Source organism: Rhinopithecus bieti, unplaced genomic scaffold (assembly GCF_001698545.2).
Source record: "Rhinopithecus bieti isolate Rb0 unplaced genomic scaffold, ASM169854v2 scaffold_52893, whole genome shotgun sequence".
NCBI lineage: Eukaryota > Metazoa > Chordata > Mammalia > Primates > Cercopithecidae > Rhinopithecus > Rhinopithecus bieti.
In genome coordinates, this window is record NW_016820680.1 from 150598 (window position 1) to 169695 (window position 19098).

The 19098-nt window shown below is 40.4% G+C and overlaps 1 protein-coding gene across 5 annotated transcripts in view; it reads left to right on the plus strand.

The window, feature by feature from the left end:
- Positions 1-19098, plus strand: part of PARG (poly(ADP-ribose) glycohydrolase) — a 138287-nt gene that overhangs the window by 6002 nt on the left and 113187 nt on the right. For 3 of the 5 annotated variants that reach the window (XM_017859835.1, XM_017859832.1, XM_017859833.1), the window contains exons 2-6: positions 1376-1442; positions 2361-3344; positions 4231-4414; positions 13609-13731; positions 13859-13942. In XM_017859835.1, coding sequence (XP_017715324.1) covers positions 1405-1442; positions 2361-3344; positions 4231-4414; positions 13609-13731; positions 13859-13942 — 1413 coding nt within the window. In that variant the 5' untranslated portion in view covers positions 1376-1404. Of the gene's footprint in view, positions 1-1375; positions 1443-2340; positions 3345-4230; positions 4415-13608; positions 13732-13858; positions 13943-19098 lie in introns of those variants that run through there. The other 2 variants (XM_017859836.1, XM_017859837.1) reach the window with 2 other exon arrangements.

Below are 19098 nucleotides of genomic sequence, written 5' to 3' on the forward strand. Positions count from 1 at the left end.
CCTTTCCTGAGCTATCAATTCTACTGTTGCTACTATCTGCTGGTGTGTTGGGAAGGAAACCTTAGGAAGCCAAAAGTAGTGATACTGTTTTCTATCTAGTTACTTCTTTGGCATCTCAAATTGAGTATAGGCAGAATCGACCTAATCATACTTTTTCCCTAAACACAATTCTCTTATATTCCATATTTCTACTTAAGGCTGTCATTATTTTTCCAGTCTCTCAAGCCCAAAGCTTAAAGTCACTTTTAACTTCCCCTCTTATTGTGAAGTCTGTAATGACTCTCCTCACTTTTACTACTCTCACAAGGACTAGTTTATGTTCTTGGCCAGTCACTGTTCTATCTAGTGGATTATCAAAATCACTTTTGGAAAAAAAAAAAAAAAGATTCCAGCTCCCCTCATGCCTTCATCCTACTCACATATAGATTCTGATTCAGTAGGACTGGGTGTGGCTGGCTTCCTGATGATCCAGATAGTTTAGGAACCACTGACCTGGACTAGTAGCTTTCTCCCTGGTTTCTGGCAATAAGCTCTTCACTCTTGCCCCTCAGATTTATCCTCCAGCTGTCATGCATGACTGTGAGCCTCCTAGATGAGAGGAATCATATCTTTCAACACATTTTTTGTACTTCTCTTTGTGGGTCATTCAAGATCCTGTTGTATGATACGATCCTGGCTTTTTCAACCATATTTTCTTTTGCTTTCTTTTTAAGTTCTTTATATTTCCCCGATATTGGTGCTTTTGCTTATAATTTTCTTTTTATGTGACTTGCATGTTTACTTTTCAAGGCATAATTCAAGCCTTACCTTTTCCAAAGAAATCATACCGATTATGCCCCAGTTTCTCCTGTTCACCGAAGTAGTGTCTTCCTCGGAAATAACCTTAATTCCTTTATCAGGACCTCTTTTAATAATAATGATAATTAAGAATCAACATTTACTAAGCATAAACCAGATAACGCCCTAAACACTTCACATAAGCTATTTTTACTTAAATTAAGCATTATCTCATGAGAGATAGTTATTTTGCACGTTTACAAATGAGGGATCTAAGATACGGAGAAATGACCCCTCACAGAGTAACTTAGGAAGCTAATGGGAGAATCAGGATTTGAATGCAAATGTTCTGATTCCATAGCCTATGATGTTATCCATTAGGCCATACCAACTCTCTTAGGCACCAGTCATTTTCTACCCTGTGTCATATGTATTAACATTTATGTTCCTATCTTACTGGTATTACTTGAGGGCAAATACTTGAGTTATTAATCTTTTGTTTAACCTGTAGAACCTAGCATAGTTCCTTGCATGTATAATATGCTGTATATGTTTTCTGTTTGAAGGAATGTGTGAATATACATTTTTTTTTTTATAGTTTTCAAACAAAAGACTATTACCAGTTGGATGGACACTAAAGGAATCAAGACAGCGGAATCAGAAAGGTATAGAGACATTCCTATATAGAGAAATGAATAATAATACATGGATGTTTTATCTTGTTGCTTTAGTATTTTCTTTCTTTGTTCATGCTTTTCTATTCTCCTTTATCTATGTTAATTCAAAATCACCTTAAAAGTAATTTTTTAGAGTCTTGTGTGCCAGGGACGGTCCTGTATACTTGAAACACCGAGATGAGACAGGAATAGTCTGTGTCTTTTTTTTTTTTTTTTTTTTTTTTTGAGATGGAGTCTCGCTATGTCGCCCAGGCTGGAGTACAGTGGCGAGATCTCGGCTCACTGCAAGCTCTGCCTCCTGGGTTCACACCATTCTCCTGCCTCAGCCTCCCGAGTAGCTGGGACTACAGGCGCCCGCCACCATGCCTGCCTAATTTTTTGTATTTTCAGTAGAGACGGGGTTTCACCAGGTTTAGCCAGGATGGTCTCGATCTCCTGACCTCGTGATCCGCCCGCCTCGGCCTCCCAAAGTGCTGGGATTACAGGCATGAGCCACTGCGCCCGGCCAGTTTGTGTCTTTAAGATACTCACAGTGTAGCAGTGGCCATACACACAAAAACACATACTTACTGCCTAGTGTGATGGATGCAATAGTAAAAGGTATGAGCAAGGCACAGTGGTGGTTAGTGTGTAGAAGAAACAAATGTTCAACTTTACTTTTGGTCCCTAAAGTAAGACTGCATAGAGAAGTGAGTGACATTTATGACTTGAAGGAAAGGCAGGTGTTTGCCAGACACACAGCTGCAGGGAGGGCATTAGGGGCACATGCAAAGGCATGGAGTCATGGAAGACGTGTGCTCAGGTAACTAAAGGGAGTTTAATTACTGCTGTGACACTGGGGGTATGATTGGATAAGTGACTTTTTTGTATTGTAAGTTGTTTTTAGTTCTTTCTGTTCTCTTGTAGTTTGGATAGTAAAGAAAACAACAATACAAGAATAGAATCCATGATGAGTTCTGTACAAAAAGATAACTTTTACCAACATAATGTAGAAAAATTAGAAAATGTTTCTCAGCTAAGTCTTGATAAGTCACCCACTGAAAAAAGTACACAGTATTTGAACCAGCATCAGACTGCAGCAATGTGTAAGTGGCAAAATGAAGGGAAACACGTGGAGCAGCTTTTGGAAAGTGAACCTCAGACAGTAACCCTGGTACCAGAGCAGTTTAGTAATGCTAACATTGATCGGTCGCCTCAAAATGAAGATCACAGTGACACAGATAGTGAAGAAAATAGAGACAATCAACAGTTTCTCACAACGGTAAAGCTTGTAAATGCAAAGCAGACTACAGAAGATGAACAGGCCAGAGAAGCTGGAAGCCACCAGAAGTGCAGCAAGTCTTGCCATCCTGGGGAAGACTGTGCAAGTTGTCAGCAAGAGGAGATAGACGTCGTGCCAGAGAGTCCATTGTCAGATGCTGGCTCTGAGGATGTTGGTACTGGATCAAAAAATGACAACAAATTGAGTAGACAAGAAAGTTGCCTAGGAAATTCTCCTCCATTTGAGAAGGAAAGTGAACCCGAGTCACCGATGGATGTGGATAATTCTAAAAATAGTTGTCAAGACTCAGAAGCAGATGAGGAGACAAGTCCAGGTTTTGATGAACAAGAAGATGGTAGTTCCTCCCAAACAAATAAACCTTCAAGGTTCCAAGCAAGAGACGCTGACATTGAATTTAGGAAACGGTATTCTACTAAGGGAGGTGAAGTTAGATTACATTTCCAATTTGAAGGAGGAGAGAGTCACACTGGAATGAATGATTTAAATGCTAAACTACCTGGAAATATTTCTAGCCTGAATGTAGAATGCAGAAATTCCAAGCAACATGGAAGAAAGGATTCTAAAATCACAGATCATTTCATGAGACTGCCCAAAGCAGAGGACAGAAGGTAATTTTCTGTGAGGAATATCTCTCCAATAGCATAATATGCTTTATAGTTTTGTAAGGGAGTTTAACGAAGCTATGATTTCTAGTAAAGCAAATAAATGGTTTTGTTTCTTGTTAACTACTTATGCGAAATTTAAACCTAGACTCTAAAGTTTAAACTCTAAAAAGGCTAGAAACAGAAAACAAGAAATAAAATGAGTATTAGAAATCAGATTTTTAGTTTCATGAGCTTCCTTTTGGTATTTACGGGAATAACTAGAACATGAAAATACTAGGTTGATAGCAGCTGCTGTTTCTTCAGCCAGACATTCTTGTAGGCCATTGTGTATTACACTTTTTTTTTTTTTTTAACACTGTTTAATGCCGTGACAGGCAGACAGATGGTATTGTACTCACTAAATGCGAAAACTGAGATTTGGGTTAGAGAATTCGCTGGAATCATGCACCTTCTGAGTGGTAATGCTGGGATTTAAATCCAGGTGTGTCATATTACAAAGCTTATATTTTGCCATTACCCCGTATGGAATCTTAAATCCCATCCATGATTTCTGTGATCTGAGTTTCCTGAGATAGTGCAGTCAGCATGCAATAGTGAGTTCACTTCATTGAAAATTACTGTGTAGATGATACTGTGAACCATGACTCATTTCTGTTTTGAGAAGGTGATTTACATGTGTTTGGAACTTTCTTCCACAGACTGTTAAAAATAAGCTCTTGAGTTTTATAAGCTTTATAAGTTTTTCTGTTGATTGTAAATATAAAACATAATGAGTGACCAAGTATGGCATACTTTAAACAATAACATCTGGGTAAGTTTTGTGCTTGTGTATCTAAAGGAATTAAAACAGCAAATAATTTGTGACTAAACACATTTGTCTTGACCTTAGAAAAGAACAATGCGAAACCAAACATCAAAGAACAGAAAGGAAGATCCCTAAATACGTTCCGCCTCACCTTTCTCCAGATAAGAAGTGGCTTGGAACTCCTATTGAGGAAATGAGAAGAATGCCTCGATGTGGGATCCGGCTGCCTCTCTTGAGACCATCTGCCAATCACACAGTAACTATTCGGGTAGATAGCACCTCTTATCTATCATAAGAGAAGACTGGAAGTCCTCATTTATTGTGGTATTTATTAAGTGAGAAACAGACTAAGGCTTAGAAAGTTCTTCTGTTTTCTGCATATATAAAATACTGAGAATCCTACAGTATGGAACGATGTACTGATAACCTAGTTAATAGAGAACCTAACAAATTAGCAATCGTTATCAGCTGATGGTGAAGATGAATTTTTTTTTTTTTTTTTTCTTCAGTATTTTAGGAAACCTCATTGGATTCTTTTCTGTCTTTTACTCAGTTGATAGTATTGTGTACCCATTGCACAATCCTGCATTCGTCCATAAATTTCAAAGTTACATATAGTTTAGTGTCCTTAAATCATTATCCAGTTGTGCCTTTTTTTTCTGCAGGAGACCAGAGTTTTCTTATTAGTCAAATCAGTCTCCTCGAGCATTCGGAGGTCAGAGTTTTTAAGGATAATTTGGTGGGTTGGGGAAGGCCAGTGAGTCGAGAGTGCTGATTGGTTGGGTCAGAAGAAGAACTAATGGGAAGTTGAAGCTGTCCTCTTGTGCTGAATCAGTTCCTGGGTGGGTACCACAAGATCAAATGAGCCAGTTTATCCATCTGGGTGGTGCCAGCTGATCCATCAAGTGCAGGGTCTGCAAAATACCCCAAGCACTGATCTTAGCAATTTAGGGATGGTCGGAATCTTGTAGCCCCCAGCTGCACGACCCCTAAACCATAATTTCTAATCTTGTGCCTACTTTGTTAGTCCTACAATGGCAGTCTAGTCCCCAGGCAAGAAGGGGGTTTCTTTTGGGAAAGGGCTGTTACTGTCTTTGTTTTAACATTATATTAAAACATTTTAACAACATTGTAACAAAACATAACAAAATACTAACATTTTATGGGAGTTACGAGCCAAGAACCTGGACAAAAACCAATGTGAATATCATAACACTACACTAACAGAAACTCTGTACATATTAAATAATTAAACCTCCTTCCCTGCTTCTCCTAGTTCTTAGTAACCTCTTTTATACTTTCTGTGTGTTCTTGCTTTTAAAAGCCAACTTCATTGAGGTATATAAAAATTCACCCATTTTAAGTGCTCAATTTGGTGATAGCGTCCATTTATTGAGCTATGTGACCATCACCATAATCCAGTTTTAGATTGCCATTACTTGCTGGGTAGTTTTAAACATTCATCTCATTTATTAGTCAGATTTTATATAGATTTCACACGCAATACTAAAAAAAATTGATGCGCTCCCTCTTAACATACAATTTAGTGTAGATGTGATTAACTCTTTTGAAATTCAGAATTCTTTAGCATATTTAGAGGTGAGAGTAACATTGAGCAGAGTTATGGGGTTTGAGCTGAGCTCTAAAAGATGAGCATAACTTTCTGAGGTGGAGTTAGTAAGATAGGAGACTTCCAGACAGATATATAAGAGTGATAAGAACAGGCTGTATGGTTGAAAACTATCTGTTTCAGAAATGGAAAACAGTGCCTTTGCTGTAGTGTGGAATTTGGGTGGGGAATGAGGAAGAGACTTGAAAATTGGATTGGGTTCATATCACAGAGGGCTTCAAGTGCCAGGAACCAGACTTAAGTCATGTCTGTGCAGACAGTATTTGTGCTGTAGCAAGATTAATCAGACAGCTGCATGTAAGGAAAACAAGTGAGGATACACTGGGAGCCGGGAGAGGTAATGTTAGGGCCCAGATAAGAGATAAGTAAGGCAACAGTATGTACCGAATTGTGCTACATAGAGCGGCTTCAGGGGTTCTTTTGAAGTTTGATGCAAATTTCATTTCTAAATTATATTTTAACAGTGAAAACTTGTTAAAAAAGAACTACACAATCAAATTTGAAGATGCTTAATTCCACATTTGAGCCAGCTGTTTTTGCCAAGATAACCCATTTTTGTGTAGACCATAGAGCCAAGGTTCCCTTGCTACGTTTATCTGAAGAGTTAGCTTAATATCAAAATAAACAGTATGTAAAATGTTACCATTTGCAACTGTATAGGTACGTGAATCAGATAAAGGGTGAGAGAGATAAATGTAAACTGAATGGTAGATTGATGTAAGCTTTAACTCTCATCCCTAACTCCTAATTTCTAACTTTGTATTTAAAACTATCTTATCATCACGTATTGATATTAGAGTAAGTAAAAGTTACTATAAAAACTGTATTTCTTTTTTTTTGACGGAGTTTTTTGCTCTTGGCTCACGGCAACCTCCACCTCCCGGGTTCAAACAATTCTCCTGCCTCACCCTCCCAAGTAGCTGGGATTACAGGCATGCACCACCAGGCCTGGCTAATTTTGTATTTTTAGTAGAGACGGGGTTTCTCCATGTTGGTCAGGCTGATTTCGAACTCCCGACCTCAGGTGATCCGCCCACCTCGGCCTCCCAAACTGCTGGGATTACAGGTGTGAGTCACCGCACTCGACCAAAACTGTATTTCTAAAATAGCTTTGGTGTGACTTTAACTGACTTTATGTCAAATTTCTTAGGGGAAAAAAAGGATTCCGCTGTTTTAAAAAGCTTGAAAATCACTGAGATAATAATCCTGGGGATAAAAAAGAAAATAGAAGGCTGCATTGTTTTGAGGTAAAATTGATAGAATATGGTAAATTCTTAAATATGGGTGATAAAAAGGAGTTGTTGATAATGCATGTAAAATTAAGGTTCTTAGTCTGGATTACTGAGATAATGTTAAAGGTGAGGAACTGGAGAAAAGATTGACAGAGGGTGTTAAGTGATATTTTTAGCTTTTTCTCCTCCTCCTCTCTCCCACCCCCCAACAAAGAAAACCCCAGCCATCCTATGCCATCATTATTTAATCTCTGTAGTTAACGTTTCTTTCTTAGGTACCCAGTGACCCTCGGGTTTTTAAAATCTTCTATTTTATTACAACAGTAATGCAAGATTATTGTAAAAAATATGCAACTATTATGTGAAAGCATGTAACTCAGAAAACCCATCTCTCAGTCCTATTCTGAGAGTTTAACAATTTGTTATATTTTCTTCTAGATTCTTATTCCTGAATATGATAATAAGATATAAATGTAATTAACAGTTACTTAATAGCAGTGTTTAGTTATTAAGATTTCAGATGTTAATAGTTACAGAATTTGAAATAGTAAAATGACAGTTGGGCACGATAGCTCACACCTGTAATCCCAGTGCTTTAGGACGCCAAGGCAGGAGGATTGCTTGAGGCCAGGAGTTCAAGACTAGCCTGGGCAACATAGGGAGAGCCCATCTGTACAAAAAGTTAAAAAATTAGCCAGGCATGGTGGCACAGGCCTGTAATCCTAGCTACTCATGAGGCTAAGGCGAGACGATTACTTGAGCCCTGCAGTTTAGCCTGGATGACAGAGTAAGACCCTGTTTCTTGAAAATAAAATAAAATAAAGCCAACATTTAGCTTTAGAAAGGTAAGGCAATCTGAAATTTCACTTAGTGGTCAATTTCCAACAAACACATGCATGTGTGCATGCACGCAAACACACACAGAGCCACACACAAAGCATATTACCTGTATGTTCCCCTTTGTGTGAAGCTCAACTGGTACCTATGCTGTTTTATCAGATGATATGGAACATCCTTACAAATCACCTTTAGGACGTTCTTATGAGGGTGAAAATACTTTCAGCATAACTGCTGATTCTGTCACAGCTGACTTTTTTTTTTTTTTTTTGAGATGGAGTCTTGCTCTGTCACCCAGGCTGCTGGAGTGCAGTGGTGTGATCTCGGCTCACTGAAACCTCTGCCTCCCGGGTTCAAGCGATCCTCCTACCTCAGCCTCCCAAGTAGCTGGGACTACAGGTGCATACCACCAAGCTCGGCTGATGTTTGTATTTTTAATAGAGACGGGATTTCGCCACGTTGGCTAGGCTGGTCTTAAACTCCTGAGATCAGGTGATCACCTGCCTGGGCCTCCCAATGTGCTGGGATTACAAGTGTAAACCACTGTTCCTGGTCTTCTTTTTTTTTTAAAGAGACAGAATCTCACTCTGTCACCCAGGCTGGATTGCAGTAGCAGTTGTGTGATCTTGGCTCACTGCAGCCTCCAACTCTTAGGTTCAAGCAGTCTTCCCACCTCAGCCTCCTGAGTAGCTGGGGTTACAGGCATGTGCCACCACACCTGCTAATTTTCTAAATTTGTAGCTATGTTGGCCCAGGCTGATTTTGAACTCCAGGCCTCAAGTGATCCTCTAGCCTCAACCTCCCAAAGTGTTGAGATTGCAGACGTGAACAACTGTGCCTGGCCACATTTGACTCTATAGACATTTCTTTTCTCTTTGGAATATACTCATCCTTTGGCTCCATTACACAATATAATCCTAAATTTCTTTCTTCCTCCTTAGCCAATTCTTATTTTCCTTTTAGGCTGTTCTTCTGTGTGTGACCAGTAAGTGTTGCTGGAGTTCCTCAAGCCTTTTTCATAGGTCCTTTTTTCTTCTCTCTCTCTCTGGTTCGTCTCACCCACCCTTGTGGTTTTAATGATCACCTATATAGATAGCTCACAGGTTTCTTTTTTTTTTTTTTTTTTGAGAAGGATTCTCGCTCTGTCGCCAGGCTGGAGTGCAGTGCAGTGGCTTGATCTCTGCTCACTGCAACCTCCGCCTCCCGGGTTCAAGTGATTCACCTGCCTCAGCCTCCCAAGTAGATGGGACTACTGACGCGCGCCACCATTCCCAGCTAGTTTTTGTATTTTTAGTAGAGACGGGGTTTCTCCATGTTGGCCAGGATGGTCTCACTCTCTTGACCTTGTGATCTGCCCGCGGCCTCCCAAAGTGCTGGGATTACAGGCGTGAGCCACCGGCCCAGTTTATTTTTCTTAAGTTGCAGTGTTACTAAACTGAACCTGGGTACACTCCAGTGCAGTAAAGCCAAACACCGACACTGACATCTGTAGCAAGAGAAATAAGGGTGTTTGTTTGCAGGGCACCGAGCAAGTAGAATAGTATAGCTATTGCTTAAAACTTGACCTCCCCAATGGCTTACAAGCAAGATTTTTTTAAGGTAGAGATATATTCTAGGAAAGCAGAAGTTACTGGCAAAATCATACATCAATATGTGGGGGTTATACATTGGTTTAGTCCCAAAAGGCAGGATATCTTGAGGTGGGGTGGCAGAATTCAGAGATTCTTTGATTTGCGATCAAAGGCTTTGTCTAGAAACTTGGGATCAGCAGAAAAGAATGTTAAGGTTTGGCATGTGGGTGTCACTGTCTCCAGGCCCCTCAGGAAGAAATTTAGAACAAAGAACGTCAGTCAGAGTTCAGTCTTCAGTTCCCCCTTATGTAATGGTGGTTAGCATTTTCCATTTGGCAGAGTCTGAGTTTCTGAAAAATAACTCAGAGACCTTTGTCAAGATGTTATCTTTATTTTCTATAGGGAGCAACACATCTTGTGGCTCTGACTTCCATGAGAGGCTATTGGTTTAAGCTGTTATTACCTCCTTGCTTATCTGGTGGTTCATTTACTTCTCAAGTCTAGCTAGGTGCGTGGAATTTCCCTTGAAGGTTTGGGATATGATGAGGTTTCTCTTCAAATAACCTGATCAGTTGTTTATTCTTTAATTCATAGTACCGCCCTCCCTTTTTTTTCTTTTTCTCCTTTTTTCCTTTTTGCCTTTGTTAGATGCCCGGGCACGCCACAGTACCAGGCATTATCAATACCAGCTCACATTCCTTTCCTTATTTGGAAAGAGAACTAACTTTCTAGCTCATTACAGACATGCCTTCCCCTTTCCTCTCCGCTTTCTTTCACATGCCCACCTATCTAAAAAAAATCAAATGTTTAGCCAACCGAGATTAGTTTAGATTGTACGACCCAACCCCAGCCAACAGGGAAAGGGTACAGAGGCAGGACTTGCGTTAGGAGTAAAGGCTCTTGCGCCCCTTTGTTCAGGTGTGCTCTCATGGCGACTGGCCAAGGAGGCACTCCTGCGCAGAAGTAAAATTGCTTTGCTAAGGATCCTTTATTTGAGTGTTCAATTTCCTTAGGATTTTGAGCATTATTCCTAACAAAAGGACTTGAGATTTTCTTTTATTTCCTTGCTTGAGGGCACCCCAGCAGGCCCGTAAGAGAGCTCCCTGCTCGGTCTCAGCAGATGTTTTTATGAAGCTGCCTGTTTGACAGTCTTTTTTCCATAGTTGTTCCCTTTTTAAGGAATGTTGATGAATAGAGTCAAACTCTGTAAAATATTTAAAGAAATTTATTCTAAGCCAAATATGAGTGACCTATGGCCTGTGACACAGCCCCAGGAGATCCTGAGTATGTGTGCCCAAGGTAGTCAGGCTACAGGTTGGTTTTATATGTATGAGAGAGGTATAAGACATCACTCAATACATGTAAGATGCATATTGATTTGGTCCAGCAGGCAGGGCAACTCGAAAGGGGCTTCCAGGTCATAGATTCTCTGCTTGGCAGTTGGTTAAGAGAGTTATTATCTAAAGACCTGGAATCAATAGAAAGGAATGTCTGGGTTAAGAAGGGTTTCTAAAGACCAAGGTTTTATCGTGCAGATGATGCTTGTAGATAACAGGCTTCAGAGCTCTTATCAGACACTTCATTACTTCTCTCCTGGACTGGATCAGGGAAAACCTGGAAAGGGAAGGGGATTCTCTACAGCAGCAGTCCCCAAATTTTTGGCACCAGGACCAGTTTTATGGAAGACCATTTTTCCATGGGTTGGGGGATGGTTTCAGAATTAAACTATTCCACCTCAGATCATCAGGCATTAGTTAGATTCTCATAAGGAGTGTGCAGCTTAGATCCCTCACATGTGCAGTTCATAATAGGCTTCTTGCCCTTATGAGAATCTGATGTTGCCACTGACCTGACAGGAGGCAGAGGTCATCCTCTTTCGCCTCCTGCTATGTGGCCTGGTTCCTAACAGGCCATAAACTGCTAGTCCATGCCTGTCTGCATTCCGGGGGGTTTGGGACCCTTGCGCTACAAAATGTAGATTTTCCCCGTAAGAGACAGTTTAGCAGGGCTATTTCAAAATATTTCAAAGGAATATATATTTTGGAGTAAAGTATTTCTGTTTCTTTCAGGGCCTGGTATCTGTCATGTTGGTATCTTAATTGCTATAAAGAGTCTGCCTTGTCAGTCTTAAGGTAGCTGTTTTAATGTTAATGCCGGTCAGTCATGTCTAAATTTCAAAGGGAGGAAGGTATAATGAAGCACGTCCAACCACCTGTTCCCATCATGGCCTGAACTAGTGTTTTGGGTTTGCTTTAGAATGCCCTTGACTGAGGGAGGGGTCCATTCAGTTGGTTGGGGGGCTTAGAATTTTATTTTTGTTTCACCTTTTTCCTTGTTAATTTTTTAGCCTTTAGAGTTAAGCTCAGTTACCATTCCTCAAGGAAGCCTTACCTAAGTTTACCAGATAAACTAAATCTGAGCTGGTCTCATAACACAATGTTCCTCATATTCATAACGTATTACAAGTGAAATTATATATTTATTTATGTGATTATACTCTGCAGTGAAGTACTCATACATACTACCACATGGATTACTCTTGAAAACATTATGCTAAGCGAAAAAGGCCAGACACAAAAGGCCACATATTATATGATTTCTTTTATATATAATATCCAGAATAGGCATAATGTTAAACTTTAAACCATAATCTCTTTCTCTTACCAGTGGCTAATCTGTATGGGTCTGCAGCAATGCTAATACTAGCTCCTTAGAAGAAAGGATTTGACTGAGGGGCATAAGGCAGAATGAGAAACCAAGGCAAGTTTTAGAGCATGAGTGAAAGTTCATTAAAAAGCTTTAGAGCAGGAATGAAAGAAAGTAAATGCACTTGGAAAAGGGCCAAGCAGGCGACTTGAGAGATCAAGTACATAGTTTGACCTTTGACTTGAGGTTTTATATGTTGGCATGCTTCCAGGGGGTTATGTCCCCTTCTCTCCTGATTCTTCCCTTGAGATGGGCTGTCTGCATGCGCAGTGTGATTACTGGAGTTGTACACATGCTCGCTTGAGGTATTCTTCCCTTGCCAGTCGAATGTTCTTATAAGGTCATATACCAGTTAAACTTTGCCATTTTGCTTCCTAGTACACATGCTGGGGCTGACTTGCCCAACTCCTAAGATCTTAACAGGAAGCTGCTGATCACCAATTTCAGATTTTTCTATCTATTGGGTGATTCCTTTCCCTGGCACCAGCTGCGTCCAGTTATTTTAGAGAAGCAGTTTCAAGGCTGCCTGTGCATCACTTGAAGGTTGTCTGACATTCCCGGTGGTGGTAAGGGTCCTGTCCTGCCCTGCTCATGTCTGACTGGCTACCTACTGTAACACTTCCTCAAACTTTTACTTAATAGTTACTATAGTAGCATATGTGTGTACATATATATTTGCATGTATGTGCATACACATGTATACATGCCAGATTCTAGCTTACATATTCAGAATACAAAGTTAATATGGTTATTTTCAGGAAGTTTGGGATCTAATGAGGGAAAGAAAACAAGTGTGCTCTAGCATGATAATAATCTAACAAAACAAGATAAATAGCTGCCTACTTTGAAATTTCTAAAGACTTTGTAAAGGTAATGAAAATTTGGCAGAGTTGTGAAGGTGACAATAGAGATTTAACCAGATATAGTGGGGGAGGTGGCAATTGGTAGTAGTGGTATTAAAAAGAGAGGCCACAGTTGTATGTATACAGGGATGTAGATATGAAAATGAATTTGCTATGTTTAAGGAATTTTAAGTGTTGTTTAAGACTTATTTGGAATGAATAGTGTTTTGATAAGAAAGTATATGAAAATCGGGATGACATAATCAGAGTATAGGCATTATAGCATTAGAAGCCTGGGAGTTCCTTAGAAAGATAATGTTATTCCAAAGTGAGGGTAAGGGTTTTATGGGGGCTGGATGTGTCTAGCAACAGCTGGAGTTAGGCAGAAGGATAGGAAGCACTTAGTAAAAGCTGAGGCAAGGAAGGATTCCTAGGGGGTATGGAGCTAGAATATGTACTGTCTGGTGACTTGGAACCTGATTAAATAGAGGTGAGGAATGGGAAGAGCTGAAGGATTCTTTGGTGATTTCTTGCCTGGGAGCTGGTCTTTATTTTACAGCATTTGCTTTGGTTACTTTGGATTATTTTATAGAAGATAAATTTAGTTTTTATGCACTGACAATTTTGTTTACCCTCAATTTCAGGTAGATCTTTTGCGAGCAGCAGAAGTTCCTAAACCTTTTCCAACACATTATAAAGATTCGTGGGATAACAAGCATGTTAAAATGCCTTGTTCAGAACAAAATTTGTACCCAGTAGAAGATGAGGTAAGAACAAAACCGAGATTCTTTTAGTCTCTGAAAAATGGTTTGGTACTTGCTTGTTTGACCTTTGATTCTGTGATGCAAAAGAACTTAGAATAACTTCCTCATATGTTTTTCTTTTTTCCAAAAGAATGGTGAGCGAACTGCGGGGAGCCGGTGGGAGCTCATTCAGACTGCACTTCTCAACAAATTTACACGACCCCAAAACTTGAAGGTATATTGTTTTTACCATTCTTGCCTCTTTATGGGCCCTGCCTCTCCTCTTTCAAAGACTTTTTGGTCTTAATAGACTCAGGTAGCAACATTCTTTAGATGCAAAGTGCTTACTTCCTGGCACTAAGGAAGGCTCCTTAGAGACATTCTACTAGGAAATGAGAAGAACTGAGAGTTGCAAATGACTTGCCTGGAGCCACACGGAATAATTTGGAGAACCAAGAATAATACCTCTGTTTCTTGATTCCCTATCCAATTTCCTTCAGTCCAAGCTTCTCTTTTATTTTTTGTTTTAAAATTATCGTGTTTCTGAAATACCTTTAAAAGTAAATCAGGAAAGAATTATGACTTCAGCAATATTTGCCCAAAGGGAAGCTGAGTTTCCTAATGATTAAAGTATATGTTAAGCATTCTGGGTTTTATTGCTCTTAATGTAGCTCCTAGCAGTTTAATAATTTATTAATCTTATATTTTGGCAATAATTTATTTTTGATATATTTATATTTCATTTAAGACTGCAAGGGTAGCCATTAGATTGTTTTTCTAATATCTAAAATATGAGTGTGTGTGTATATATGTGTATATATATATTTATATTGGGGGGCACTATAGCCATGAAAATTTTAATGTTTTTATAAATATAGACAGTGATAGAATTTTTTATACGTCCATGAAAATGGGTTTTATTTTCTTTCAGAGACTTAATTTGTTGTGTATAGTTTCTCAGATTTCTTAATATTTTCTACTGAGAGTTGTGTAGCAGGGTGAGCCACAGACAGAACCTCTCAGACACCGAGTTGTAGAAGGAAGGGCTTTATTCAGCTGGGAGCATAGGCAAGCTACTGCCTTAAAATCCGAGCTCTCCGAGTGCACAATTTATGTCACTTTTAAGGGCTCACAACACTAAAGATTTCACATGAAAGGGTTGTGATTGATTTGAGCAAGCAGAGGGTATGTGATGGGGCTGCATGCACCGGTGGTCAGAGAAACAGAACAGGGCAGGGAGTTTCACAGTATTCTTCTGTACAATGTCAGGAACATCAGTTTCTAAGTCATGAGTTGATTTTTAACTACTGGGTTTAGGCCAGGCAGACCCAGGCGGGCCTGGTGCCGGGCTGCCTGTCTTTGGTTTTACTTCATTGTTTTTTCTTAAAACAGGTACTGAATATAAAACAACATAAAACAATACAAGAGGGTCTGTCTATTTCTTCATTTACCCCCTTTTGAGACTCACACTTTTTGTTAGTGGGAGTTCTCACTCTTATTTTGCTACTCATGTCTTTTGTGCAATAGATTGATAGTGATTCATATAGTACACTTGCACTGAAGCATTTTGTTGAACTAAGGTAGCAATTGATTTGTTTTCTAAGACCACCAGAGCAAGCACAAAAGAACCAGCGAGTAGGCAAGGGTAAGAGCAAAACTTCAAATTTATTTTTGGTCACCTAGCTTCAGGGAAGAAGGTGGGTAGGGAGAGGTCTGTCGGCCTCCGGCAAAGGAGGCCGACAGAGTCGCCCGGTGAGCTCTCGGGCGGAGTTCCTAATGCAGTCCCGACAGGAGTGGGGGGGCTGGGAAGTCCGCACGGGGCGTCTGCCGGGAGCGGCTTTTCTAGGAGTGGGAGGGCAATAGGCGGGACACGGGCGTGTCGGGGGGCGTTCTGTAGGTGCGACCAGGTAAATCTTGGTGTCTTCGGATTGACATCACCTGGTGCATGCCCGGTTGGTCTGCACCTTCCCGGGCGCCAGCTGCATTTTCGCGCGCGGGAAAAGTTGGTGATGAAGAACCTGGAAGTGCGCCATCTTGCCTCCGTTCGTCCAAACAGCAGTGAAGCTTTTATATCATTTGAAGAAGTACAGGTAGCAAACAAAGGAGCAGTAGGCAGGTTTTTATTACTATTATAACTTTTATTATGAGTTTTAAATTCTCTTAGTGCTGGGAACTAATTTTTAAGCATGGCTCTCAGATTAAGTCCGTGCCACACTTGCACAGGTACATGTGCCAGTTTTGTCATATGTTAAACTATGTCTTTAACTACTTGCCTTTGGTTATCTATGTGTAGACAGTAATTAGTAAGGTTACATTTCTTGTAGACCCTTTTTTAGTTGCTAGCAAGTAGTCGAGAGCCAATCTATTTTGATAGATAGCATTTTTTATCTGAGTTGGTTTTTTGTTTTTTTGCTGGGCCATAATAGTCAAACCTTGACCAGTTTTATTAGTAGTAATTTCTGAAACAGCTTATAACCGTATAATTCAGTTGAGCATGTAGATTAGGGGTCTGATATCCCCATGAGCCATCTTGTGCCCGAGTGGCGGGTCCATAGTATTGTATGATTTTTTCAGGGGCTATTCATCATGTTTTTAATTATTTATGGCTATGCTTCGTTTTTCACGGGAAACATAGACTGGGAAGCCCAGAAGTTCACCTGTTTTTATGGGCAGTAAGAAGAAAGATGGTTTAATGGTGCCAATAACGCAACCACCTGTCCACTGGTCAGGCAGCTTAGCGTAAGCTCTATGTCTACCTATCCAGTATAACCTGGTGGGGGCAGTCTAGTCCTGGTGGAATTCTGGGTGGGCCCAGACAGTCTGCAACCTTGGAAATTTACTGAATGGATTTATTTTTGCATAATTGGAACTCCACCATGTAACTGTTTTTGCGGTACTATTATACAGCTTTTGCCCAAGACAACTAAGCTGCCCTACAGGATGAGTGAATTCTTTTTCTTCTCTAGCTATACAATACTGTCTAATAATTGAGACTTTTAGAACCCAAAAATTGTCAGGGTGGTTCTTTTGGGCCGGGAATTCATCAGGAGCTGGGTCCGTAGGAACTAATTCTCGGGCGTCCCGTGGCCATTGATGTCCTGTTAGACTTCCTCCACAAACATAACATGAAGTGACTTTTAGAGACTGGGCTACATGTTCGGCTAATTGCAAAAACGAATTCTTAGTTTTTCCTGGAATCTCAGATACTGGCACATTTTATTCATCATAGAAAGTCTGAAATACTGGTTCTGGAGAGTCTCTTTGAACCTCTCCTTTTATTAGGGTGCTTACGCTAGGATCTAGTACTTTTTCATTAATGTCTAATGTTACGTATTTTTTTTTTTTCATTTTGGGTCTGAGGGGTTTGTGATTACCAATTCCAAAGGGTTGTAGCTCCCACTCATGCAGGAGGGGCTGACTTTTCCTTTTTGGAGCCAAACAGGATCTTTTTAATTTTTTTTCAAGTAGCCCAAATGACACAAGACCAGTATTGACACATTTTACATAAATACAATTCTTGACAGATATACTTATTTTCTGCTGTATAACTTTTCTTTCCCAATCTAGAGAACCGCATTCCATCCCATGCTGCTTATTATTCATAGCGGCACAGGTGTCAATTTTTTTTTTTTTTTTTTTCTGAGACGGAGTCTCGCTCTGTCCCCTAGGCTAGAGTGCAGTGGTATGATCTCGGCTCACTGCAAGCTCCGCCTCGCGGGTTCACGCCATTCTCCTGCCTCAGCCTCCCGAGTAGCTGGGACTACAGGCGCCCACCACCTCGCCTGGCTAGTTTTTTGTATTTTTAGTAGAGATGGGGTTTCACCGTGGTCTCGATCTCCTGACCTTGTGATCCGCCCGCCTCAGCCTCCCAAAGTGCTAGGATTACAGGCATGAGCCCCTACACCTGGCCAGGCGTCAAATTTTAAGCTTACATTTTTGGGGACCCCCCTCTTTCTTTTTTTTAAGCTATTACTTTACCTGTGTCACTTAGAAAAGGACCACTCCTTAATTTTATTTTAAAAACTCTGATTATGAGAGGTTCAGAGGGGTCATAGCACACATCGGGCTGGTCACTTCGTGGATTATATTCTTTGTACTGGGTGTCATTATATAAACAAGTTTCTTTTAGAGTCCTGGTACACTTATAATAACCATAAAATAATAGGACTGTAGCAGTCTTGTGTCCTACTTCAGTAACTTGATGTCTGTATACTGGGAACAGCCCTGAGTCTGAGGAAGGTCAGTTGAAGTCCTTACTGTACAAGTCCAAATTTTAAGGAAAATGAGTCCCGCGATGAGTTTCCTTGTGTTTCGGCCATGTGTGGACCATTCAGCTTCCAGGTGTGACTAGAGCAGGGCTTATCATCTTTTTCAGAGTCACTTTGCAGGGCTTGGCGAAGCTGCTCCCATCCATGTACAGCTCCCAGTCTACTGGATATTTAAAGATGGTCTCGGAGGTTGAGCCCACTAGAATAAACTGAGTCCAATACTTTTACACAGTTATGTTTAACTGGGCTCTCTGATACCAGGAGCAAGGTGGCGGGGTTTAGGGTGTTGCAAACTTAGATGATTATGCGGGGATTTTTACAGAGCAAGTTTTGGTATCTAGTCTGGCATTTATTAGCTAATAGTGTCCTTTGGTATTTATTAAAATTACCACAGCATGGGGGGACTTTAGGTTTTGCCTAAGAGTTAGCTTATCTGCTTCTTGTGCTGACAGGGCTGTTGCTGCCAGGGCCCTTGGACATGGGGGCCAGCCTTTGGAAACCCCATCTAGTTGTTTTGAGAGATAGGCCACTGGCCTTGGCCAGGGCCCTACAGTCTGGGTTAAAACTCCAACTGCCATTTCCCCCCCCGCCACACACACACAGAGTGTAAAGAGTTTTGTCAGGTCAGGTAGCCTCAGGGCTGCGGCCGACATGAGTTTTCTTTTAACTCATGAAAACTCATTGTTGGTTGTAATAGATGTAGTTTATCTAATCTACATTTTTATTGACTGTCATTTACCAAAATATTGACTTAAATCCTGTAACTATTTAATTTCAAGCTTTAAATTGATCTGGTATTTCTTGCGGGGCTGCAGTTGCATTTAAATAGATGTGAGAGTTGAAAGATCTATAAGGGGCTTCTCTCAACTTTACAATGTATTATTATTATTATTATTTTTCTCTTGTTGATGAAATGCCAGGGTGAAAGGGATAGCCAAATGAACTAAAGCACAAATGCCACTCTAATTATTTGGCAGAGTGCCCAGTAAAGGTCCACCACAATATCACCACACATCCGCTCAGGGATGAACAAGGGCTGACTGATAAGCTCTTGAAAATTCTTAAGCTCACTGCATCCCTTCAGGTCTCCAAGTAATGCTAAGTTTGCTCCCTGCCATGAGAG